The sequence below is a fragment of the Stegodyphus dumicola genome, chromosome 12, assembly GCF_044657685.1.
Source record: "Stegodyphus dumicola isolate Sdum_Otavi_A_Nest chromosome 12, ASM4465768v1".
Taxonomy (NCBI): Eukaryota; Metazoa; Arthropoda; class Arachnida; order Araneae; family Eresidae; genus Stegodyphus; species Stegodyphus dumicola.
The window spans coordinates 82,155,612-82,183,048 of record NC_140779.1 but is presented as its reverse complement, the minus strand read 5'-3'; the positions used below and the strand labels follow the sequence as shown (position 1 = coordinate 82,183,048).

The 27,437-nt window shown below is 33.7% G+C and overlaps 1 protein-coding gene and 1 long non-coding RNA gene across 4 annotated transcripts in view; one reads left to right on the top strand and one right to left on the bottom strand.

Moving 5' to 3' along the window:
- Positions 1-27,437, bottom strand: part of LOC146993703 (uncharacterized) — a 371,536-nt gene that overhangs the window by 137,731 nt on the left and 206,368 nt on the right. The window contains exon 1 of one of the 2 annotated variants that reach the window (XR_015038242.1): positions 6,350-6,510. The exons of the other annotated variant lie outside the window; for it this stretch is intronic. This is a non-coding gene — a long non-coding RNA (uncharacterized LOC146993703). Of the gene's footprint in view, positions 1-6,349; positions 6,511-27,437 lie in introns of those variants that run through there. 2 annotated transcript variants of the gene reach the window in all.
- LOC118186875 (protein O-mannosyl-transferase Tmtc3-like) overlaps positions 1-27,437 on the top strand; it is a 512,127-nt gene that overhangs the window by 412,660 nt on the left and 72,030 nt on the right. For both annotated transcript variants that reach the window (XM_035357048.2, XM_085806651.1), the window contains one exon: positions 15,720-15,871. In XM_035357048.2, the coding sequence (XP_035212939.2) occupies positions 15,720-15,871 (152 nt within the window). The remainder of the gene's footprint in view (positions 1-15,719; positions 15,872-27,437) is intronic.

Below are 27,437 nucleotides of genomic sequence, written 5' to 3'. Positions count from 1 at the left end.
ACTGCTGGCTATAAAAATTTTGCTACTTACACATGAAAGAGTTAACTAAATAAAATAGTTTAAAAATTAGAGTATTTTTATATTTATAATGTAAACTATAATTGTCAGAATATCATGGCTTGGCAGAAATATTATTTTTATCAACTACTTCCCATTTCGAGGTAAAATTTCAAAAGTCGAAACACCTTTCTAATACAGAAGTTTCAAAAATGTAATATAATATTTTGATATAGGTTGCTGATATTATTCTGGTAGGAATTTTATTTCCAGCTTGGTTAGCACACGTATTTTTGATGGTCATTCGATCTGAAGCGGGAATAAAAATACCTAAGGATTGGGTGCCAAAGGTAATTTTGGAAAAAAAATCTGTGCTTGAGGGAGAGGGTGGTCGAGAGTAATTCCGTCATCTTCTCCGGAATTTTGATCTAAGTTACTTTAAACCCACTAGGGAGTAAAGCCTGCCTTAAAACTTTCCTTAGTTCTAAGAAGTCAAAAGTTTTCGGTATAAAATTGGATCCATTTTTAGGGTATTCCAGATGATCCTGAAGTCCAAAAAAGAACTAACTGAAATCCCACTCTGCAGTTTGAAAACAGTCTGTTTGAAAGAAAACAAATAATGCTCTACGTATTGTGTGAAGGAAAGTTAAAATTCTTTATTTTAAGAAGGATACCCGTGTATTTTTTATGATATCCTGCACTAATAAAACTAGCTACATTTCAGATAAAGAAAATTAAGAAATGATGTGGTTAAGCAGTTATTGGTCTTATAAAGAGATGCTTTGATTTGAAACCTCGTAAAAAAATTACAAACGTTTACAAGTTAACGTTGCACAATGAACATGGGAAAAACCGCATGAAAATTCCGGACAACAAAACACCGAATGATGTTTATTTATTTGCATTTAAATACGACAAAGCATATAACATGGGCATCAATCTACTCAAAGCATGAGCGGTTTCGTGGTGGACTTTCTAAGGAAAATTTGCGTTACAGAGGTTGTTCGCACTTTAGTTTTAAGTTTTTGCTTTGCTATTAAAAAAAATCTCCTGCTTGGAAATTTTTTTAACTGCAACTATATTTTTGAAAGTACAAGTTATCGTCTGCTATTTGAAAATTTTGTTTTCATGCAAAATGGCGCTATTAAAAAAACAATGGACCAAAAGCTAGGTTTGTGCTCCTTCTGAAGAACATTATTCGTAAAATGTCAAATTTTGGCTTCAAGGAGGAAAATTGTTCAAAATAAATATCCAAGTAAAAACAGTGCAAGGATTATTTTAATTTTATTAACAGTTAAATTTTGAGTTAAACTTCCTTTCCTATCCCTTCTTAATTTCTACTTACCACTTCCGACCAGAACGCAGTTTTAGAATCACGTCTGAATGCTTTTAATATATATACAGAGTGGGCTTCTGAAGGCCCGGTGTCCAAGGAAAGAAGTCACTCCAGGTTGTTACCAACGCTTTTAGCAATGGTAGTGCAGTCTCTAATGCGGCTGAGCGTATATTTATTAATTGTGTTCTTGAACCACGCCAGCATATTGATTGCAGTTGGTCTTTTTAAATGTGAATTTCCCGTGTGCGAGAAGTCAAACAGATAGTGATCTGGGTCACCAGTACTGCCACAAATACATTAGTCACTGTCTCTTAGGCGAAATCTGTGAAGACAGGACATATATGGGCCATTCCTTGTAAGATACTGTGTGAGGTGCGAAGAACTGCTATTTAAATTGTGGTTAACTTTTGGTTGAAAATCATACAGTCTTCTGCCTGTGGTGCTCCTCCCCCAGTAGTTTTGCCACTGCTTCATTAGTTCACATTTGAGAGTAGTTTTCAGATATGAGTGCAGAAAGGGGCACACCAATGCTACTCACATGTGTTTCTTTGGCTGCAACTTTCGCAATCATATCCGCTGCTTCATTTTCTTTAATCCCCGTATGGGCTGGAACCCACTGTAGCTGTGGCCTCAGGCTTGCAGGAACCGAAATTAATAGTTTTTGTATGCTTCTGACAATGGAATGTCTACTGCGGCCGCCCTGGATGGCCTGCGTCCCGATTTCTCCTTTGAAGCCATCAGTATATATGGCTAAGGATTGTAATGCACTTAGAGGATTACAGTTTGCTTCTATATCGAAGTTCGCAGGGTGGGAAGGAGAGTGGGCAAGGTGATTCTCGTACTCCGAGGATACATTAAGTCTTACTCCAAATAGTAGTCTTGTTTTAGTCTGGTCATTCTCACCACAGCCATCTCGCTCTGTAATATCAAGTGCAGAGGCGGAAGCCCAGCCAATACATTTAATGCAGATGTAGGAGAGGTACGGAATCCTCTGTAGATGCCCAGAAGAAATGGTCTTTGCTCGGAGTTCAATGCATGTTGCATGTTAATCGTGACATTGACGCCCCATATGGAAACGCCATGAAGAACTATGTGCTCAGCGACTGTGGCATACCATATTTTGAGCATCTGCGAGGAGACACCACAGTTAGCAACAGCTGTTCTCCGCATTGTATTATTAGACAATTTATGCAGCCTTTCTTTAAGTTCCTTGATGTGATGGAGCCATGAGAATCTGTCTTCTATAATCACACCCAAGTAGCGGAAATGTTTCTTGAATTGTATGTTTCTGGCATGAAGGTTTACGTACGGGGTACGCTCGTGCCTTTTCCTGGGCTAATTAGCATTCCTTTTGTTCTTGCTCTTGAAATTGTGAGCTTATGTTCACTGGCCCAGCGGACTATTTTGTCTAACGCTTTTTGAGAATTTATCTCGTAACTGTTACGGCTGTGACCGCTTAAAACTAGCGAAGTTCTACAGCCTTAGTGAGAGGGGTGCCAGATATTCTGGCTAGCACGTGTCCGCCTTTTTAGGCTACTCTCTCGTAAGACGCTCGGCCGTACTTTAAGCCTTTGATAGCTTCGCAGTCAATTAGCGTTAAGGGGCCAACTCTGTTAGAATGTTGATAGCTTCGACTATATCTCTTTAGTTAAGATTAGTTTAGTTTAATTCTTATTCTCTTAAGTTCAAGCCCAAGTGTCGGCTTTATTGTATTACTCCAAGACGGCGTTTTGTTAAACGTAGTTGGAATAATAAAGGGTTATTTCATCCTTCTCACTTGTTGTTTGTTGTTTCCTACCTCACGAACTCAAGCGATTATTCGCTTACTAGTTCTTAGGATTTTTCACAGTCATCTGTAACTTAGAAGTACACAGTGGGGAATCCTACAACTGGAATGTTTCGAATGTTGCAAAGGTAAGAAGTTAATGTTAAAAGAAAATCTTCGAAGTCAAAGGAAAGTTGCATAATCATTAAAATTCTCAGTGTCAACTGTATACAAAGTGATTAATGCTGATATGAGTCTTTGAGAAAACCCATAATGTGCATCTTAGGTCTCCACGACATATCGCCGAAAAGAGAACGCGCTGCAGAATTCTCTATGAAAAACAACTATTCTGACAAAAATATAAAAATGTTGTCACAATAGATGAATCTTGGGTATATTAAAATGACCGCAATAAAGACAGATCCATTTATTGCCATCAAAAAGAAGAACAAATCTTAGAACATGGTTTAAAGAATCTAAAGAAGGTTTTCCAAAGGGATTTATGATTGTTGCTGGTTTTTGACATAACGGCAATCTAAAATTAAAGAGCGTGCAAACCACTGTTAAGTTCAACTCCATATAGTATTAGGAAAATATTCTATACCCAGTTTTTCAAATATGAAGCACCTTCTTTTTACCCACAGTGACATCAATTAGTAGAATAGCATCAAGACAAATCAAGCAGCCACACGTCAAAACCCGCTGTTAATTTCCTCGAAAAAAAGGAACAAGAATCCTCTTTCAAGTCCATACCTTTCACTTATAGTTCTACTAAGTCTCCTAATGTATCATCCACGGAGTTTTGAGCTTAGGACTTTTAAAAAGCGAACGTCGACCTAAAATCCTTCTTGGACTTTGGAAAGCTGTTCAAGAGGAATGGGATAAAATACCTCTTCCTCTACTAAAAAGCTTTTATTGTCTTGGGGGAAATAAATTTACGTTGTAGTGAGATTGCGAAAAATAAGGATAATCAAATGGAACACTTAAATCACAAAAATTGTAGGTAAAATATCTCTGTAAATACAATGTAAGTAGTCTAAAAAATGTGCTAGCAGTCTTTAGTACACATGGAGGAAAATACGAAATATTCCTGAAGTTAGCCTGCTTTGTCCAGATAACCGAAAGCAGATTGACCTACCCGTGTTCAGAAGTATAATCCATTAGGACGGCGTTTTTAATTTTTTTTTTTTTTTTTTTTTTTTCCCTCGCTGGGGACCGTTTTTGTAAATTAGAATATTAGAATGTTATGCGAAACAATCTTGCTCTCTTTTAAAGCAATTTTTAACGTATATTATTTCCCTTATAGCTATATTTCATAAATATATTGATTAAAATTCGTATTTAATCTTTTATTCATAATACGTAATTAAGTTGATCGAGCAAATTTATGTTTATTTTTAATGACTCAAGCTTAATTAGAGTTTGGTAATCTTTATTATCAAAATCGTAAAAACAACCTTGTATTTAGCGTAGGTATAATGAAACACTCAATCGATTTCGAGGGCAGCTAAAGGTCCCTCCTTAACAGGAGAAAGAAATACCTAGAAAGAAGAAAATAAAGAAGTCACAGAAACACGTGGTTCTTATCAGCACTGCACGTGGTTATAACTAGATTTTTAATCAGAGTTGCACTGGCCGCCTACTTTTACTTACTTAAGGACCACGTGTTTCTGTGACTCCTTTATTTTCTTCTTTCTAGGTATTTCTTTCTCCTGATGAGGAGGGACCTTTAGCTGCCCTCGAAATCGATTGAGTGTTTCATTATATCTACGCTAAATACAAGGTTGTTTTTACGATTTTGATTGTCACATTAGCGTGTTTCTCTTCTAGTCTAATCTTTATTATATTAACTAAAAATTAAATAAATGATGTAGTTACATTAATCAGATGAATAAGCCAGCCGATTTTTGCACAGCTGCTCTATAGATGTATGCTGGTAAGGAGCACCATAGTCATAGTGCTTTAAATTTCTCTTTTGTTGCCAAGAGTGGGAATTCCGCACGAAACAGTAATAAATTTCCTAAAATGGAAGACTTGCGAGACAGACAGACGATTATCTTGTCTATTTTCCAAACTTTAAAACTTTTAGCTCAAATGGGCTATTAGTGTGGAAATGATATTTTGCAGGGTCTACTATAAACGGCTGTATCACGTTTGAAATTGCTGCCATTAAATATTATCGCTTTGTATATATTTAAAGAAATTAAATAACGAAGAATATACACGAATGTATGTATGTTCCTCGCATTGTGGAAAAACGACGGTATTTAGAGCCGTTTAATTTTGAATAACGTAGTCCTCTACCTGAACCTGGAATATACACTTAGAAACCCGAATTTTGAATTTCAAATTTTATATTTCATATTTTTTAAAACTTTAATGAAATTTTGATTAACAAACTTGACGATTTGAAAGCGAGAACTGGCAGCACTGTAAGGAATAAAACATTTTTATCTTCAGCGGGCGAGACTGCCCATCGAAAATTCTAAAGATATGTTGTTTTTAAATATTTTGGGGACTTTGCCGTTATATTGAATTTTTTGTGGCGTAAGTACGAAGAATATGATATTTAATTAATAAATTTAACTTACAAAACATTAATAATAAAATTGTAAAAAAAAAAGAAGTTTTGTAAGTTTTCTTACTAAGAAAACCAAACATTGATATGATGAACTGGGAAATGACTGATAAAAAATAGAAAAGTATATGCAAATAACACCGCGTCAGGAATTCTAAGCGAATGCTGCTAGGCTACTTTTAAAATGTTTTTGATTTTTTTAAATTGTATATGGCGTAAGTGTGAAGAAAATGATGCTTAATAATAAAGCTAAAAGGCCAAAAGTAAATGGATTAGCAGGAGTCAGTGTAATACCAAACTGGTAGACTGCAAGCTCAGCAAGAGCGTAAAAACTCTTAACAAACCCTTTTGGGTGACCGTTAAAATCTGAAATCTTTCATATTTTTTTTAATTTAAGAGAACTACAAAGGAGGCTTCGAGGGCGACAGATTGAAAACCGCTGCACTAAAATACTCAAATATCTTACACGCCTAAATCTTGTATATATTTAGAATATTTTGTGCAGGAAGCCCTCCTGTAATTTTAAAACTTTAACGGCAGGCTGTACATTAATGAGTGTTCTAAACAAATTTTTTGCTGCTTCTGAAAAATTCTAATTGATAATTTATGTAAACAAGGCATTTTCAAATAATGGGGAAAATATCGGTTATTTTGTGCACTATCCGTTACCTACCGATATAATGCCACGAATAGCACCCAGAATATCTTCTACCGTTGCTGCTCAGAATATCGTTTAGCATTGCTTCTAGCTCTCTAAGAAAGGCAGATTCATGAGTAGCAATATTGGCCCATATGGTTGCCAGGCATCGGCAAATACGCAAGTACCAATATTTTGTAAACCTAAAAAATAACGAAAAGCGTGTAGGTACAGTAATATAATATTAAGCTTCAGAGTCATAATTTGGTACATAAATTTAACAATAAATGTAATAATACCAGCATATTCCTCTGACAGGAAATTATCTATGAAACCAACTAATAGCAGATTTACTCTTCGTCGTAATTTAGCATCAAAAGTGTAATAAATTATTCCAGATGAAGTATCAAAAATTTTATAAATAATAGCGGACAAGCCCGCCAGATGAGCAGGCTGCAGCTAAAGCAAAATTTATACGTTCTTTGTACCTCTGAAACGCAAATGTATAAAAATATTTCAGTATCAATGAAATCAGTTCATTCTTTGCAAGCAACAACTACAACGCAAATAATTTTATTGCTGCAAAACAATGGTGAAGAATGATGGTGAAGAATCATCATCCACCACGTTCTTAGTTCGAAAGCCACTGTAGAGTCATTATTTTATTTTGAAACAGAAGTACATGAGAAATTAGCAATGCCCTCGCCGGGACTCGAGCCTGGGGGCCTCTCGAATGCGCCACCGCTACACCGTGAAGGTATGCCAAAAGAAGGGAGAAAACATCTTATATACCTCCCAAATGGCGACTGGGGACCAGGTTAACCAATAGCCAAACCCCGGGGGTGAAGAATCATCGTTCATCAACCTTTAGTTCGGGCGAAAATGTAGAGTCATTACGATTTCCCATTCAGGAAAAACGAAATATGACCAATGCTCTCCACGGGAGTCGAACCTGGAGCTGTTAAATATGCGCCGAGCGTACTAACTTGTAGAGACATTAGGTATTTTTTTAGATGGCAAGATGAAAAATTAGCAACCGCCTTCGCCGGGAATCGAACCACGGACCTCTGGAATACCGGCCCAGTGTGCAGAACCACTACACCACAAAGGCACGCTAGGAAAGTGGGAGAAATACCTTATAAACTGTTACCTCACGAAGGAATGCTGGAAGGAGGGGGGAAATACCATCGCGAAATCCTGGTGGTGAAGAATTATTCTCCACCACTTTTTAGTTCGGCTACCACCATAAAGGCATTTAGAATATTTTCGATATCAGGAAACTGATCACATGAGCAATGCCTTCGCCGAGACTCAAATCTGAACCTCTCGTATACGAGCTGAGTGTGCTATCATTACACCACGAAGGCATGCAGAAAGGAGGGAAAAAATACCTTATAAAGTTAATTCATATGACGTCATGATTTAAATTTAATGTAATATAACAACTTTTTCTCAAATTTAGTAAAGGAATTTACGTGGCAATAACATACTCTCTCAATTATCTTAATCTGAAACAAAAAAGGTTGCCAACAACAGATATTTATTTAAAATGCTGACATTAACGAAACGTTTTCGACATGCAAGACGTGACATGAAATCGCATGCTTTCTTCAACGTTAGAACACGATTTTGAATGATAAATAATCATATATTTAATGTTTGGGAATGCTTCTTCTATTTCATATTTTGTAAAACATACAAATTTTTAATTAACAAATTCTACGATTTGAAAGCGGGCAATGGAAACACTTTTCGAAAATTAGCGTTTTCAGAGTTTTTTAAACAATATCTTCGCTGATTAAACTCGTACGAAGATGAGAATGGTCAAAATGGCTTCCCACGAATTTTTGAGATCTGCGGCGTACTTCTCTCGAAACTCAATTCCTTCCCCTTCCGGAGGAGATGATGCAACAGACAGACGCGCACAGATTTGTATAGTATAGACAGTTACGCAGCAATAAGCATCGCGACAGAAATATATATAATTAACTCTATAAAGAAAAAGTCAAGAACGTTTTTGGTAAAATGTTATATGTAATTGGTAAGTACCAAACAGAGATTATATACTAGGGTAAAAACGTACCTACCATCAGAAAATTCTTATATTGTTAAATATGTGATACTCGCACATATTAAATATGTCTAAATAAACATTAAATCATATGTATATAAAAGATATTTAAACGTACCCAAAATATATCTGATACAAATATACGCCAAGTGCCAAAATATTAAAAACTCCGAAATTGTTTGCAAACTATTTTTAGCACAGCATGTATAGCATCCATAAATTTCACTTTTCAGAAAATTACTTTCCAAGCAACATGACACGATCTCGAGTGCTGCGATTTAGTGCTGGCAGTAAATTTCTGCTAAGCTTAATGTATTAATAATTAAGTGTATTGCGTAAGTTAAATATTTATTTAAAATTAAATTACAAGCGAGATATTTTGAGAATAGTTAACTATTAATTTCTTTCTCTCGGTTTTTAGAAAAATTAAAAAGCATCATTTCATTCTTATAGTGGTAAAATCTCTAAATACGTTATTCAAAATGATAGCTCAAAACGGATAGTAAAATTAATAAGAAAATTGTAGTTTCCTTAGTTCTTTTAATTTAAGGCTGTGTTATGTAAATACTTCACTGCATTTCTGTAAAATAAGCGATAAAACACGAGATTTATTTTCGAATCAGAATATTTACAACTAATTGGTGATTAATTAAACAGTGAACTATAAAATCGAATGTAAGAACCAGTTTTAAAAGCTGTTGAGAGAAGATTGTTTTAACACTTTCCGATTCCCAGAGAGAAACCCTGTATAAAGTAGCTTCTTTATTATTGCGCATCAAAATGTGTTGCATTGAACATTATTTTCCTCGTTTTCGTGTCTGTTCGGTTCTTTCGGCATGGAGGCTCACTTCCTTTTTAGTGCAATACGTTATAAGGTGCTTCCCTCTTTCCAACGTGCCTTCGTAACAACGTGCCTTCGTGCAACGGTAGCACACTCGGGGTGTATTGAAGAGGTCTAGGTTTGAGTCCCGGCCAGGGCATTGCACATTTAGTCACATCTCCTGTTCAAAATAACCTAGTGACCCTACATTCGTCCACCACCAGGATTTCGCAGTTGGGTTACTAATCTCCAGTCGCCCTTAAAAAGGGGAGTATATAAGGTATTTTCATCCTCCTTTTAGCATGCCTTCGTTATGTAACGGTAGCACACTCGGCGCGTATTCGAGAGGCCCAGGTTTGAGTCCCAGTGAGGGCATTTCACATTTTTTACATCTCCTGCTTCAAAATAACTAATAACTCTACAAAGTAAGAACCTAATTATTAAATTAGTAATAAACCGATCACAATTATATATGATATCCAATAAAAAAATAAGCTATTGCACGGAGTGTATTTTCCTCGACGAAGAAGCATTTGGGGATAAACTTTGAAAAACTATGTCACGAAAGGAAATGAATCCTGATATCAGAATTCAAAGATCTATTTACTCAGTATCAAATGAAGTTACTAAAGACGGCATAATTATGAAAATGCTTTTCAGACTTATTGCAGGGCCACCAGCGTCTGAGTGGTAAAGTCACTAACACTGACAGTTTGACCTGGTTTGATTCCAACGAAGCACGAACGGAATGACAGCGTGGGCAATTTTGTGATTTCACCCATGTGTAACGTGGATACGAGCCAGTTTATCTTAAGAAGTTCTTTATAAAGGCAACCTTTCCCGTTTAGAAAAATAGCCTTTTGGCACTTTGCTATAATTAAATAAAGCAAAATCAAAACAAATTTACTGAATAAGAATGTCGTAAGCCTCCTTTCTTCAGCTTAGAACTTTCAAAAGCATCTGCCGTACTTCAGTTTATCAAAACCATCTTATAGCCACTCTTATGCTAGTTACTAATCTTAGAAATATCATTCTAAATTTTAATAGGTCTTAAATGATTAAAAACTCCTTCGTGCAAGAGTTTTAAAATATTTCTTGTAAAATTATATTACTAATTAGATGCTATTTCAAATGATCATTTAACTTCGCTTTCAACTTGATTGAAAGCGTCAACTAAAAAAAGTAGTATAGAAAATGATGGTGCAAAATCAAAAACCATTCCGTGTTGATAAACAAATTCGATCTTCCCTGAGAGTTATCAAAACCCAATGTAATAAGTCAGTATACAAAAACTAGCTTAACTGTAGATTAGAGATGGAACATTTGCAGACTCATTTAAGTCTTCTTAATGAGTAGAAATCTTTCATAGTTAACTTTGTAAGCATAAATAATTAGTTAAACCGTTTATTTTACACATTTTACTTCTATGGGGTCTATTCTTATTACAGTTATTCATTTTTGTGTAATAATACAAATAGTAAAAAAGTTTCAGATGGTTAATTAAAAAAATTATTTCTGTTCAAGATATTATAAGCATTTTAATTTCCTTCAGTGTACTATTATATTATGTAGCTCCCAAAATTGATAACGTTTTGTATAAAATCTACATCCGTCTGATGTCGTTTTTTACATAAATGTTAATTTTATAAATTCCACTGATTTTTGCACTACGTAAGCAGCTCAGCATGATTAAGAAAATCACTTATAGTTCCAGAATATTTGGGTCTTCTGTGAAGGTGGTCGCTTTAAAGAGTTTGTCTATCTAAATATGCAATGCCAGTATTCAGTTATTCTTTCTCGGAAAAATCATTTGTCAAAAATGACCATTTTAGGACAGTGATCGCCATGAGAGGGTTCATAGAATTATATATATATATATATATATATATATATATACTGCGCTTATGACCTTCATATGTCTTGAACTTAGAGATAACGTCTACAAGTCTCATCTATCAAATCGTCGATAGATAGGTAGGAAGAGCTGTTAAGTCGTTGCTAAATCCATTTTGGGAGGATCACACTGTCTAGCCCCATCAATCAACTAGAAATGCTGAAGCATGTGTCTTTCGTCTCCCATATTCAGTAATTTTCCAGTTATCACAGTAACATGATCTTCGCTGTATTCTGAGTAAAGGTCATGAGAGTCCTGGACAGCCCTATTGCGTTGGAAATTTATATAATGGAAACGCTGAGAACTATTTTCTCCATTAGATGTCTTAGTCACTTTCAGTTTCTTATAAACTGTAAGATTAAAGAGCTTGCTTTCAACTATCCACAGGATATGTTATGAATGCCTATCTCGGCAAATTATTAGAAAAATTTAACTAATGATCGCAATTAAGAGGTATAGAACACATATGTGTAACAACACATATCCATTAAATAAGTACAATTTTTTAACATTCAACGAAGCTTCTCTACAACATTTAGAAGTGCTTTTATTTTATATTTTAACTTAAATGTCAAGGAACGAATCGTATTCCCCCTTGCGTGCTCTCGTGGTGCGAGTGGTTTTGATCAGTTAGCGAGGGGAAGATCCTGGGGTTCGATTCCTGACAGAGACAGAGATAATGTTTTCGTGTTTCTCCCATTCTAAATTTCTAGTGACCTCTGAAATATAGACTATCGAAAATCAGCACAGAAAACTGCAATGATTTGACAAACAATTATTGTAGTTAATCTCATAACACTTTATAAATGCTAAAAGTTAATTTTACGATGATTGCTAGCTATGGGTTCCTGTAGATCTCTTAAGCAATTACGCCAAATGAGTAGGAAGAATTTGACAATTTATTGCAAATAATAACAATGCACAGCAAAATAAACAACATGGAGACTGCAGAGAATGCAGAGATGAAAGAAATTTCCTTCAACGTACGAGAAATATCGCAGATTACTGACTTGATTCATGGAGTAAACTAAAATAAACAAACTGCACTTGTAGGAGCCGTATTTTTATAGTGTTGTCCCGATTTTCAGAACCTTTGGGGAAAATCTCTTACAGCTTCGTAAATGCGTTTTCTGGAAACATTTCTGTAAAAGTAGCCAAGTTGTCGAAACGTCATCTTAGGCTTTGGGACACACAATGTTTTTAAAGCTTGTCAGGGAAGTATGTACCTATTTCTCAACTCCTAATAGCTACTCCTAATTTGCGCAAATAAAATGACGATCAATTCAGATTCATGAAAACTATAATTTGTACAAGAAATGGCCAAAAATTCAATTACACTAACTTTCTTTTACCCAGAATTGTCACACAAAATGTAACAAATAATGAAAAATAATATATAACATTATTACAGTACTCAAAAACCGTAATAAAATCAAATTGTCTCAAATACGTTTAGAAATTTATAATAAAAAGCTGTAATTATATGCCTGTAATCATAGTATTTAATTTCATAACAAACCTATTATAATTGTAACATATTAATTTTACAATAGTTAATTATCTATCACAGATAAATTATATTTTTTACAATAGTGAGATTTAGTTTATTATAAACATTATTCCAAAATACGCCTAAATAATTATTCACTTTCATAACTTTCAGAATAATGTTGATTTTTCAAAATCCGTAATATGTTTTGATGATTTGCAAAATTAGTTTCAAATTGGTATGCTTCTTTTTTTCCACAACAATATTCCTTTACTTTTGAGAGCGTGCTGTCCGAGTTATTACTGAAATTAGTGCTTTTTTTTAATTGATTCAAATGCTTAAACTGTATGTTGACATAAAATGTCGCAGGTTAGTAGCCTATAGGGATTTGCATTAAAAATTTCAAACTATCAAAGATAAATAATTTTTCATATTATATGAATGCAATGTTTTATTTAATTACGTTATTAAACGTAAAATGTACAGAGTCATAAAACTAAATTGTTCAGTTTTCAATATACGTATCAAGCCTTTCTGGCAATGCGATATTGGAGGGGGGAATATTTAATGTTAGTTCGAAATAGGAATGGCTATTAAATAAGAAAGATTTTTTTATGTGCGAAAATGACCTCCAAGCTAATTACTAACTAAGGGCAATTATATTTTCGTACGAAGTCAAATTACAACAACTGTAATGCTTAGAAGCAAAACACTTCTTTTAAAAAATTATCTCTTTTAATAAATATGGTAATTAGTTTTTTGCTAATTAAATCAAATTTGCAGAACATTTTCTTTTGACCTAATTTAAGCAATACTAAGTATAATCTTAGTAATATGCAGATAACTAAACATTGAAAATTCTCAAAAATATATCAGCATTTTATCATAGGACTCAAAAAACGTTTATGCCCTTGAGGTATTTTTAAGACATCTTTTTTTTAACAGAATAACAACATTTAAATGTTTATTAAATTTTTCATAAATGGCGATCAATTTCAAATCTGTTTTAATTTTTTCCCCTTCACGAAAATGAAGCAACAAAAAAGAGCTATCTTAATGGATTTAAAAAATATTTCATATACCTGAGAAATATATTTCAGTTGAGCTCTGAAAAAAATCTTTTCATTCACAATAATTTCCGCCTTCCTTTTTTTTTCTTCAGCCATTTATTATTAATTTCATCTCAGAAGGTTTTTTTTTTTTTTTTTTTTTTTTTTTTTTTTTTTTTTGTTGTTGTTGTTGTTGTTGTTGAATGCATAAAGAAATCGGGGGATAATAATAAAAAACACTTGTCAGCTAATTTCACAACGTTTGCAGTTGGTATTTATTTTGCGAACTAATTATTAATTTCTTTCTTCTTACTTTAGCAATCTATCAATTACTAATTTTCTTTCAATAAATTTTTGCCGAGCAAATTGTGAAATTTCGCAAGGAAAATGAAATATAAAAAATTAATTTTAAACTAAGCGCAACAGAATTTTTTTAGTCAGTTAAATATTAACTTTCTTCTGATTCTATAACATAAAGATGATTACATTTAAAACCTTGGATAACACTAAACATACCAGTACCGCTTTTGCTGAACAAAGAATTCCTAAGCAGTGCAATGTTATTTGTAGTATATTGCGTGCAAACCACACCATGTGTACGCAATTTATACAAACAACAACATACAAATTTAGTATGTATAGTTTGTACATTAAATGCACTTTCAAGTACGTACTGTGCTTCAATAAAATTAATAATATGTCCTGATTTAGCAAGTAATGAAGTGTGGGTTTTTTGTGAATGATGAAGCTCAAAAGTTATTAAACAGAGGCAATTTTGTTATTATATCGAATAAATGCCTTTGGCAGACTAGCTAAGACGACATCTCTGTTGCTATTGTTGTGACTAATGTCTCTCGTGTGACATCAGAACAAGCCCATGAAACTCATCGCGGCAAGGAATTCAAGATTAATCCTGTTGTTGGTAAAAACCTTGGGGATCACATAGGTGACAGTACGATTTTGCCCATTTACACCCCCCCCCAATTTTGAGGAAGAGCTTCCAAGGATGGTCCGATGGTCACTCTCGCTCTTCCTGTATCACCAATTCACAAGGACTTTCGGCTCGCCATGTATTTACAGTGCCCCATGCCGCAAAGACACTATACATTTGCAATGTCCGTGTCTTCTCCGGGATTCGAACCCAGCCCTTTAGCACAGCAGTCAAGAGTCATTAAAGACCATCCCGTTTGGGCGGCAGATAAGACATCAAAACAGAATATCTGCTCCGCTCTGAAGAATTAAAATAAAATTTTGGTGATTTAAAAGGAGAGACAGCTAAATACTTTAACTAAATTATTTTGATTATTTATAAAAGCCTAAAACGCTTTCATTACTCTGAAAATTTTCAAATAAAATAAAATTGAATAGAACTGTGCAAACAAGATAAATATAAATTTTGAGAGACCACTAGGCCATCTTTAGAATTGTGTTTAAATTGATATTAATCAATTTTCTTATTAAACTTATATAGGCATGATAATAAGTTTAAAAAAACAGGAATTTTCCGAATTGTACAATAGGAGCAGAAAAAATAAATGATGGCAATAGTGAGTAGAAATAAGTTTTGTTAAACAGTGTTAAAATTCTAATCCGTAGACTCTCTGAATCGAAAATTTAATTTTCTTTCACTTATTCTTGTCCCAAACTAAAAGGAAACTTTTTTAAAATCCCCTGAGTGATTTATTAGATTTATATGTTCATTGCAGTCTTCAAATATTTCAAGAAACAGTGTGTGTCAACATTTCGTAAAATTGATATTTCAGCTGCAAAGTAACACTGAAGTATAAGGGACTGACGAATCGAATTCCATGAATTGATAAATGATAACATAGTTCCCTTAAAAGAATTATTCTTCTGAAAATATGAAGGTAGCAAATGAAATGAATAAATATTTATTTGACTGTATATATTTCATTTTTCTTAAAAACTTCTTCTGAGAATTGTTAGTTTTATGCTCTCGAAATATAGTAACACTACTGTTTTCATGTTTCTGTACAAATATCTTAGTGATTTGATATATAACATTCCGATATCTACTTTATAAAATTTATTTCCGATCTCTATTTATTGTTTTCTGTTTCAGGGTTTATCTCTATGTGTTTTTCCGTACCTTCCTGCTTCCAATCTTCTATTTCCAGTCGGTTTTGTGGTTGCCGAGAGAGTTTTATATATTCCTAGTATGGGATTTTGTTTCCTTGTCGCCCAAGGATGGCATACTCTTTGTCTTGTTGCCAGGTAAATATTTCTTATTTCCACTATTATATTTTTAACTTTTAATTCTTATTTGAAAAGATAATCAATGAAAGCTATAAGCATTCTAAAACAGTGTTAAATACACAGATCAGATAGTTACCATAGTTACCCATTTTCTAAAGTAAAGTAAATGGGTAACATTTCAAATAATTCATTTTACTATTTTTTTATCAAGTATCAATAAAATGCTTAAGATTAAAGAGCTGTTTTGAAACTAAAATATGTTCTATAAATGTTTTATGTTCTGTAAATTCCGTTTACCATGTTAAAAATTATGTCATTATTTTGCCTCTTTCTGGAAACGAAACCTTCTTGCAAAATTCGCTGCAAACCTTTGTGTGCAAACTAATCGCTGAGTTGTAGTAGGTTTGGGAACGTCATTAAGAAATTAATCAGAATCAGATGTAAGATTTGTGGGCTCAAGGCTTATCCGAACCCATGAGCCCAAAAATCTTATGTTTCGAAAGATCATCTTAATTAAAATTTATTACTAATACTTTGCACTGATAATTTTAATAAGATAAAGCATGTCTTAAATTGGCATTAAATAGGTCTTGAATAGAGTGTTACGGTTTTAAATACAGATCAGCGTCCAGGTCTTAATAAAGCCCGTCGCATCATTATAGTAATATAGCTGGTTGTTGCAAATGATATGGGCGAACAATGGGCATCAAAGAATGCGCACCAAAAAAAGCAAGCTTCAAACCTACTTATTCAATGCAACCGCCAGCAGCTTCAACGAATCCCTTTGTATTTTACTCCACTTTGGGAAATGAGTCTTCGTATGCATGGAGTTATTAATAAAACATTTCTTTAACAAGAAAACCATCACTCATTGTTGAACAGTTTAATTTTTTTTTTTATATTTATCCCCGTTTATGCATATATTACATGACTTCAATGAAAAACACTGAATTTGACTTGGAGTAGCAGAATTAAATGTCAGTTAACGAGTGTTGATCATTTCATTTTACTGCATTTATCACATTATAGCACTGATCTGCTCTTCTGTTTTAATCTGATCCCGTGGTACGAACGAACGGCGCATGACACCGAAGAAGTACATAGGAAACATTTTCTTCTTTGGACCTAGAGACAGTTCTAAAAGGCAGCTTGCACTTTCTCTTAGCTCTTACTTGATTACAAACTTAATTGATTACAAACATCTGGCGAGCTGATGCGCTAGTCGAGCCACTCCATAAGGATAAATGGTGTCAGTTGCGTTTAGGTTAAGTTTTGTTTACAAACCTTGAACCAAAATAACATGTTATTGTAAATCTACGAAAAGCTCTATTAGCAATATAATAACGACATATATAATAATTCTCAAATAATACTGAATGCATACAAGTGGTTATTTACAAGTAAAATATTGTCTTCATTAAATGAAGATCTTGAAGGGGCAAGAATCCTTTTAGTTGAAAATCTTATACCGTTCTGAGCACTTGCTCTATCTGGAACATTTTGCAGATTGAATTAGTCACGCTCTTTTAATTTTTCGGTTGTATTTTACGTCCTCTGATTCGTTATCTTTGAAAGTGGTATCGGAGGAGCTAATAGGATCAGTGGCCAGTCGGCCACATGAATTCGAGAGGCCTTGATGAAAGGCATAGGGCAGATCTCTGTAATCCTGTGGTACTGGTCATAAACTTGTGGCTTTTGTAATGTCAGATGGAGGAGCAATGAACACGTTATTGCTCCTGCAATGTCAGACCATGTCGTCTCACACCTCGAAGTTTGCCACTTGTGAGGGTGTGATTTTGTGATATGACTTCCTTATCTTTGCGTGGTCCGCCGCACACCTATCAATGAAGATCCCTTTTTCATAATCAGTCGTAACATATTAAAGAAAACTTTCCCGTTCGAAGCAGATCGCTAATATTTCGCTTTATTCTGTGAACTTACGTGATGCCACATGTTATGCTATCTTATCGTACCTATTATTTTTAAATTACGAAATCATTAGATAGTAACTTCTAAACCCCATCCTCTGCTGTAAAATGTGAATATTGTTCAACAAACTCTTGAATTTAAGAGGGAAGTGTAGAAAGTTTAATTAGAGATTTTCATCTCCTAATCTTAACTACTGCATTATAAATAATCTAAGCATAGACAACCAATTCCAGACGAATTATTTCGCAATAATTTCTCCATTAAGGCTTTATTGCTATTTATCTGCAACATTCTTCGGATTTATTCAATTTAAACTCGTAAAGAAAGTCATCCAGTTGCATTTCTTTTCATGGCTTTCATTTTATCTCAACATTTTTATTATTTTGTATTCTCTGAAGCTAACAGTTTCTATTATTACATGACCCATGCCTTCACCGTTAAAAATTTTCTACTTGGTGAATAAAATTGTGTGTAATTCTTTTATCAACCATTTAATTTACAATAATTTAATATATCACAGAAAAGACAACCTGAATATATTTATTCACCTCTTTATTCTTCATTTCTTAAATAGTCTCATCTTTTAGAAATTAACAGATAGTTATGCATACTTTATTTACTAAAATAATTCTTGGATTTTTGTACCAGTAAATCAAAATAATATAATAATTCTTTCAGAAAATTCTGAATATACAAACATTTTGTGTTCGAAATCTATTTGCACATTAAAAAATTACTAAAAAAGAACGTCACAGAACTCAGAAAACTAATTATAATACCTTAATAAGATTTAAACTGTTTTAAAATGTGTTGATGAGATCTAGAATGTAACATTTCTATTGTTATATCCTTTAAGCTATTGCTGACACTCTATTATATTTTTATGCTAAATGGGATTTCCTACAAAGACGTTTTTTGCTTCTTTTTAATCATGTGTGGGATTATTGCTTTTATATTCCGCTGTGTTTAAGCCGCATATATTATAAACATATTTTTAAAACCAAAAACTCCTTGAAAGTATTAATGCTTAATCACTTTAAGAAGTTTCATCCCTATACAGTACGAATATTTTAAATAAGCGTAATATAAAAAGAAATAAAAGATATAATGAAAAACTATATATTTCAATTTATATTTCTTAATTTATAATTTAATTTTATTCTTAATATGAAAGTTTGTGTTTTATTTTCAGCTAAATATTTTTTGTCTGTATTTAAAAACACTTTTACGAGAACAGGAAATTCTTGTCATAAATATAAGCTCTCCCATTCTGAGTTAATGCTGTTGCTTAGTTTAGCTAACTATTCATTCCTTTTTTCATAAAACATAATATAAACTTTCCGGTTTTGTATTAGAGATATGCTTTATGAAGAGAAAAGGAATTACTGACAGTTTTCAAAAGATAAGAGAATATTTGTTGCAAAATTGCTTAAGGAAAAAAAAGTAGAATTTTAAGACCCTTATCTTAACGAAACGCAAGTACTGTTCTCCGTTATAACTCTGTGTTGTCTTTAATCTGTGTTATTATTCTCTCGTGTTTATTTGAATTCGTCTTAAAGCGATATTGTCACTAAATATGGCTAAAATATTGCGTATTGCAATTTAGACAATTATATCTGAAGGATTAATGTAATTAATTTTGATTAATTATCATTAATTTTGATTAATGATCATTAATTTAAAATTTCTTTTGAAAGATTTTTTTAAAATCTCAATTTATTAATTTACATCGGTCAAAATAAGAGAGCCTTAAAATTTCGTTCTAAGGAATATGAGACACATTTTAGGAAAAAAGAAACACGTAAATTCCCTGTCGCCCAACACTGTTGATCAGTAAATACCATTCTTCTTTTTTCTATTCTTTACAACCAAAATTATTCAAAACAAAAATTCTTCCGCTGCAAATTAGATTTTCTGGAGACATTTCATATTCATAAAAATCTTTCAATTATAGTTAACGATCCCAGTTCTAAGCCGTCTTTAACCTCAGTTTTTAAAGAAATTATTTCGTAGTTCCTTCTATCTTTCATTAATAGATGGCGTGCGTTCCTTCTTCTTATCGTCATCGCCTTAGCGCAAGCTTCTGTTTCGTTATTTGCAGTTTTGCTGATAAAGAAGATGTTTCTACATTTAAACCTTCAAAACTAGTCGAGTTATTTTAAGTACTATTAATACTTTTGTAATTTTCCAAAATTCCTTTAAGCTATCTTTTCTATAATAACATTTTTAAAATGCCACTTAATTATTTGCTACGAGTATAATAGCATGTAAAATAAAAATTTTATTAGCGTAAAAAGCATTGCTGCCATTTCTGTAAAACAAAAATTATATTACTTTAAAAAAGGTCTGTCTAAGATCATTTCATTCGTTAAAGAATTTTTGAGGAGACTATCGTATTTCCATTACTTATAGGAAACTTATGAAAGCATCGATGCAATCAATTATCATAATATATCAGGTCATATATACGTTGGGATGAAATAAAGAAATTATTGGAATCTAGAAAACGTTGGTATTAGCGTCTACGGGAAAATGATGTAATACATTTTGGCCACACATTCTGCATCTTGATCTGTTGAGACGTAAAACGTTTCACTTATTATATTCAAAATGAAAAAAGAAAACTCAAAACTAACAGAAGATTCGCTGAATAAAACTGAAACTCGTTCCAAATGTCTAAGCAATCAATTCTACAAATTCGAGAACTGTGAAAAACAAGTTTTTTAAAAATATTTTAATAAAAATGAATGAATTTTACATTTCCGAGGATATCTTGTTCAAGAGGTTGGATTCTCGATAAATATCAAAGAACATAGCCTGTTTATGGGCTAACCAATATAAAATTCGAGAATTTAATTAATATTTAGAAAATTTTTAATGAGGGAAAACAAAAAAAATGTACATTTATACCCCAACCCTGACAAGCCGGAACTGAAGAAAGTACTTGCCTTAAAATATGGTTAAATAAGAAAGTACATTCAAAAATAGAAAAAAATATAGTGCAATTAAAAATATTAATACTACTAAAGACTTTGAAATATGTGTGGAAAACAAAAACCTATAATGTGGAATGCCAAGCAATATTTGTCAGTCATTATACACTAATGCTTGTGAAACCTGTGTTTGCAAATTGAAGCAAGCTTACAGGAAATGTAATCTTTGTAAATTGAACCAAACTTACAGGAAATGTTAAGTGAGGTAAGACATGCAAACTACAAAGCGATTGCACATGCGTGAAACGAGAACCGGCAGCTTAATCCATCTAATATAAAGAACTTGCAATGAAATCTGTTTATCGTCCTCTGCCTGCGGTGAACGCTTAATTAGTGGTCAGTATGCCTCGGCAGCAGCTCGACCAACTAACGGAGTTTGAACGAACCCGCATCATCGGTATGCGAAAGGATGGGCTTTTGTAGCGAGTAATCGCAGGCTGCACGCATCGTAATGTTATGCATGTTTGGAAGAAATGGTCAGAAAATAACTAAACAATGCGAATTCCGGGCAGTGGGGCACGCAATAGTATAACGGCACCGGAAGACAAATACCTTAGCCGTATGGCTGTGATGCATCGTACAGGTCCTCTCGTGTGTTAGCACAATGTTGCAGCATGGCTACAAGTGTTATATTGTCTAGCTAATCGGTTCTTCACCGTCTGCTACAACATGAACTGGTTCTATGGTTCCTCTACGCAGGGTTCCCCTGTCGCTGAGTAACAGGAAACTCCGACTTCAACCAAGTGCGTGGGGCGTGCCCTCTGACAAGTTGTTTTCTCCAATGAATCATTTTACAATCTGGAGTACAATGATATAAAATTCCATATCAGACGTTACAGGGGCGAACGTTTGCTCCCAAAGTGTGTTATCCAGCGACATACTGCGCAAACGCCTGGCATCATGGTGTGGGGAGATATTAGGTATAATTGTCGATCCCTTCTAGTGTAGATTGCGGGCAACCTCAAGAGTGAGGGAAGTGGTGGAACCGGAGGTTTCCCCATTCTTCGACGCATTCTGCACGTTGTATTTTAGCAGGATATTACGTTTCTCAAACTGCACAAACCTTCTTTAAGGCACTACAAGTTTCTCTTCTTCCATGGCCTGCTTATTCCCTAGATATATCGCCCATTGAGCATGTCTAGGATTTCATCGGTCGGCGACTCGTTCGTACAACTGGTGGGACTGAGTGAACTTTGGCGTTAAGTCGAAGCCATCTGTAATGCTATTTCCCAGGATTACATTCAGAACCTGTGTGAGTCAATGCCACGACGTTTACAGGCTCTCATCGCTCAGCATGGTGTACACACAAAGTATTGACTTCCGACGTTGGTTTCGTTTTTTGTAAATTTGACGGTTTATTTGCACCAGTATGAGTAATATGTGGAATGAATTTCATTCATTTCCGAAAATTTCTTCATGGCATTGCATTTTTCACAAACATTAATATAGTCAGACAACCCAAGCTCGTACTGACGACATTAATTACACAATTCGTATTTAAATCAAATTGTAGCAATAAAAAAAGTAAAAAAAACTTTGAATTTTAAATAAATTTTAATAATATTTATTAGGAAAATCAGTAAAAACAAATTAATTCTAATGGTGAAAAGAAGCGTTGTTTTATTGTGAAAAGAATTTAATAGCTACTTCAATTAGCTTAGAAGGTTTTCCCCGAAAGCATATGTAGATAGCTCTCGAGTGCTTCGCCTAAACAATAATAATGGGTTGAATATCTCCGATTTCACACTCTATCGTTTTTGAAATTTTAGCTCTTTTTCATCACAACTAAACAAAATCGTCAAAAATATTAATTACAGAGACTGACTGATTTTTTTAGGTATGGAAAAGAGTTTTAATGAAGATCCATGATTAAAAAAATAGTATTATGTTTTTGATAATATTTCATTTACTGTTTTGCGCGACATTTTTATTGTTAACTAGATTGAGCACTAAAATATTATTTTAACTTCCTAAACAGTAAAGTGCTTATTTGTGGTATAATTACATTTGATGCAATAAATAATAAAGTATAAACTGCTAAATTAATGACAATCAACAGAATGAGTATTTCGGTGCTTAAAAAGTAAGGAGCTCGGTAGCACATTGATACGAACTCTGTACATTAACTAAAATGTCAATAGGAATATAATTGCAGCAGCAGTTGCATAACAATTTAATTTAACGCATGAATTCATTTTCGAAACCGTTTAAATGCACTGCAGTCATTATATGCTTTATTAAATTATTCAAACAAGTTTCATTTGCATTTAACTGTTTATTGTTTCGACTAGGAGTTTTAATGAAAGAGATACTTCATATTACAGTCGCTTAAATTCTATTGCGTATGTTCTGTGATAGTTTGTGTGAATTATCCAGCAGAACAATTAATATTTATGATGTATATATTAGCTGTATCATAGGATAATTATGTTTCCTTTTCTTCTGCAAGTTTGACATATATATAGTTTGATGCAAATAACAGATTTTAAACACCTAGAAGAGGTGTTATTGTTTCTGTTTTTAGGTAAAATCGCTCTTGTTAATCGAAAATGCGTAAAAGGAGTTTTCATTTATCTTCGATATCAAAAAAAGTATGTTACCGAATATAACGTCAAACTAAAGATTTTTTAAAAAGTAATTTTATGTGAATATATATAATATGTTTTATACTACGAACTTTAACAAAAATTTTTATGCCGGGAGTGTCATAAATGAAACACATTTTCAAATATCTAATAATCGTCCGACTGCAGATTTTTAAATAGCATTTTATTTAGTTGCTAGGTATTTATTTAGTTGTTAGTTCATAAATATATAAATTATTCAAAGCAGTTTTTTTGGTAACAAAAATTTGGTACTTATCAACATTTCCTATACTTTTGTTGTTTAATTTGTAAAAACGTTCAAAAATAATCTCAGCTTTAATAAGAACATGTACATTTTTCGAATCTCACAAAATAGGAGGGGGGAATGATCTTCTAGTATTAGTAAAAGGATTGTATAGGACGAAACAAGTTGAGAACCACTGTTCCGAACTTCCATTTCTGAATCAGCTATAAGTTGAGATACAGAATTTCAAATTTAGAATTCTCTTACTGCAGCCTAATCCTGTTCAGTTAGTCATAGCAATTTTAGCTGCTTCAATAACACTTTTGTTACTGCTTAACGTGAATGTAGCAACTTCGTTTAAGGTATTTTTTCTGAATTTATAAGAGTATATATATTATACAAAATATACTGAAGTATTATAAAAGAATGAAAAGAAGATCCTGAACTAGATGAAAAAAGCTTTCAAAACTGTATTTATGCTGCTTTAAAAAATAACTACACACGACAGGTACTACAGTTCCGGCGGCAGTCAATCTTCGCTGAGATTTTACCAAGATTTTAGCGGTGGATAATTTTTTTAGACTCCACCTGGTTTATTCAGTGAATATTTTCCACTGCGCTTGATCTGGGAGTTTTTATTTTTCACGTCATATTTCTTCAAAGATAGTGTTTATTTTGCTCATGTCCCTGAGATTACTTGCGGTATTTTGCAAAATAAACCTGCTATCTGAAGTTGTACCTGCAGTGGATATTGATATTTTTTCCTGAATGAATAAATTCAAGATTTTCGTTGGCATCTAAGCTGTCATTCAAAAGATACTCAAGAAGGAAATGTATGAATTTTTAGTTTGATTCACACTAGTAAAATCGGAGAGCAACTGGGTCTGATAACTTCCGGTTGATTCCGTATTAGTTTATCTACGCACTGTATCAGTTAAATAATGAAACTCTATTTTGTAAACAATGAAAACGTTATTGAACCTATAGTGATATATATTAATGGAAACATGATCCTCCTACGTTAAAACAAGCAAAGACAGAGACATATAATAATCGAAAAGTCGTAGTGTATTATTAAGGTGCCCAAGGATTGAACAATGGAAAGTTAGATTCTATTCTTCCTCTAGGCCGATGTGAATCGAATTTTGGCTTATAATACCAGATTAGGATGATAAGCAACAACAACAAGAAAGAAAAGACTTGTACAGACTTGTTTTGTGTTTGTTTCGAAGAAAAAGCGTCACAATTCTTGTAAAGTTCTGTTTTGCGCATATTGGTAAGACGGTATGACACAAAACTTGTAGATGCCTGCTTTGAAGTATGTTTCTAAAACAGAGATGTCACAAAGCCTGTAGAGGTCTACTTTGGCATGCTCCTAAGAGAAAGCGTCACACTTGTCCATTCTGTGAACTTTTCTAAGAGCAAATATCAAATTTCTTATAATCGCTTCGATATTAAAAACTTTTGATTAACTTTTTGTTTAAAGTTTTGCTTGAAAAAAGGGAAAATAGTTATAAGAGGACAAAACAGAAGAAATGAATTGGGTAACTAAGTTACCCAACTTATTCTTCTGTTTTGTCCAGTGGATACGATGCCACTAGTATAAGATATAAGGATACTACCAGTATAAAATACCACCAGTATAAGATATAAGGATACCACCAGTATAAAATACCACCAGTATAAGATACCACTAGACCATATAGGTATATAATACAATAGATACCTTTCCAACTAGTGGGTACTTTGGTATTGCTATGGGAACTCACAAATATAGTGGCAAAATATAGGCCATTGTAAACGGGGTGATTTATAATAATAAAAGATTTATTATAATTCTCGAGAAACCTGTTGCAGGTAAGACCCTCAGAATATTACAAAACTCCGAGCCCCTACATAGCCTTGTTTCCAAACCAGAAACTGCTGTACACGTACTATCAGAAAGAAGGTTCATTGCCATGCGGAGCAGCCAGCCTAACTGGTATAGTGGTTAACGATGCTTGGTGCCGCATAGTTCAGGCTTGTTTCAAATACCAGAGAATGCATGGATATTTGTAATTGCATAATGTATGTGGGGCATGGGGGCGCTGAAAATGTCGATTGACGAAAAGTCCTCTTGAGAGGGGAAGGGGACTCTCGAATCAGTCCCCTGGCTGTTATTGTTACGATTAATCTCGTTTGTCTGATATCACAGCAAACCCACGAAATTCATCGTGGCAAAGAGGCAAGATTGCACCTGTGATTGGCAAGAGCCTTGAGCACCATACAGGTGGCACTACAACTTTGCTTGGTTCCACTTCCAGTTTTGAAGAACTACCCGGCGGAACGAATTAGAGTATCTCCCACTCCTCTTCTCATACCAATAACCTCTCGAAAAGACTTTAGGCTCGACGCTTCTTTTGAGTGTCTCCATGCCGTACAGACACTATACATTTACAAACATTCATGCCTTCTCCGAGATTCGAACCCTGCCTTTTGGTACGGCAGTCACAGTCACTAACCACTATCCCAATTGGGCGGCTATTTTCCACCATAAACGGGGCTGAGTTGCACAGTTAGCAGAGTAATCTGTATTATATAACCATTGGTGAAATTATAGTATCCTGCCCACGTCTTGCTGCCGTGCTATGCAGAGGAACATACTTGGAATAACGTTTTCGACTAAGCTTTTACTTGATCTGGTAATATTAACTAGTCCAATAACCCTAACAGACGTAAAATGAATAATCCCTATATTTGAAGTAACTACAAAGTGGTGAGAAAGTTTAAATAACTTTTTTATTTAAACATAATTTTGAATATAAACCCATACTCTTATGCAACACTATTAGCCTGAACTCATGGTGATGCAATTAAATAGAATACTCATATCGAACGTGGAACAGTAGTCAAAGACTGTGCAATTAAATATTACTATAAACTGGCTCAATAACTCTACGGGAGCGTCAAAACCAAGGTGACAGCAGCGATAGGACCCAAAGCCGAATAATTACAACTATCACAGGTAACAGGAAACTAACACGTAGCGTACACGCGAAGACAGAAATAAACTCTGTCATAAAATGTAAAGACCTCAGTTTAAATACCGATTACTTATTTGCATTCTCTTAAAGAATACGGAAAGGATAGATTACAGTAGACCGTAAATAATAATCTCGCAAATATAAACGTAACATTTGAAATCTCTACTTAAATTTAAGAATAATAAAGCAGCTACTTGAAAAGCAGATATCGTTTCAAAATGCAATGTAGTTTTGACGCGCCAGCATTGCATGTGTTTTGGCCTCCTCGGTGATTGCGGGGCTACAAATCAAGAGTTAGTGGCGTTACAGAACGTAAGGGAAGCGGACGCGCCAAAATGTCGGGCGTATTACCGCTAATTGAGGTAATTGCATCGTATCTGTCAGGTGGCAGAAAACTAGTATGATGTATCAATTTACATGCCAGGTGGCAGAAAACTAGTATGATGTATCAATTTACATGCCAGGTTGCAGAATATGTGTATCATGTACATGCCAGGTTGCAGAATATGTGTATCATGTACATGCCAGGAGGCATAACGCTTGTAAACATGTCAGGTGGCATATGGCTTGTAAATAAATTGTAAATAAATGTACAGTAAAATATCTTGGTGCAATAGATCAAGGAACACGCATTAACAACCTTCTGATCATTTGGATACGTATAGCATGAATTGATTAAATACCTTCTGTCTTTTAGTTCAATTCTTCCATATGTAAATTAGGCATGTATTAATTCTTTAAGATAAAATTAAAATTTAAATTCACTTTCAAACATCCCAAGTTAGTTTATTTTCAGAATACAGTACCGAG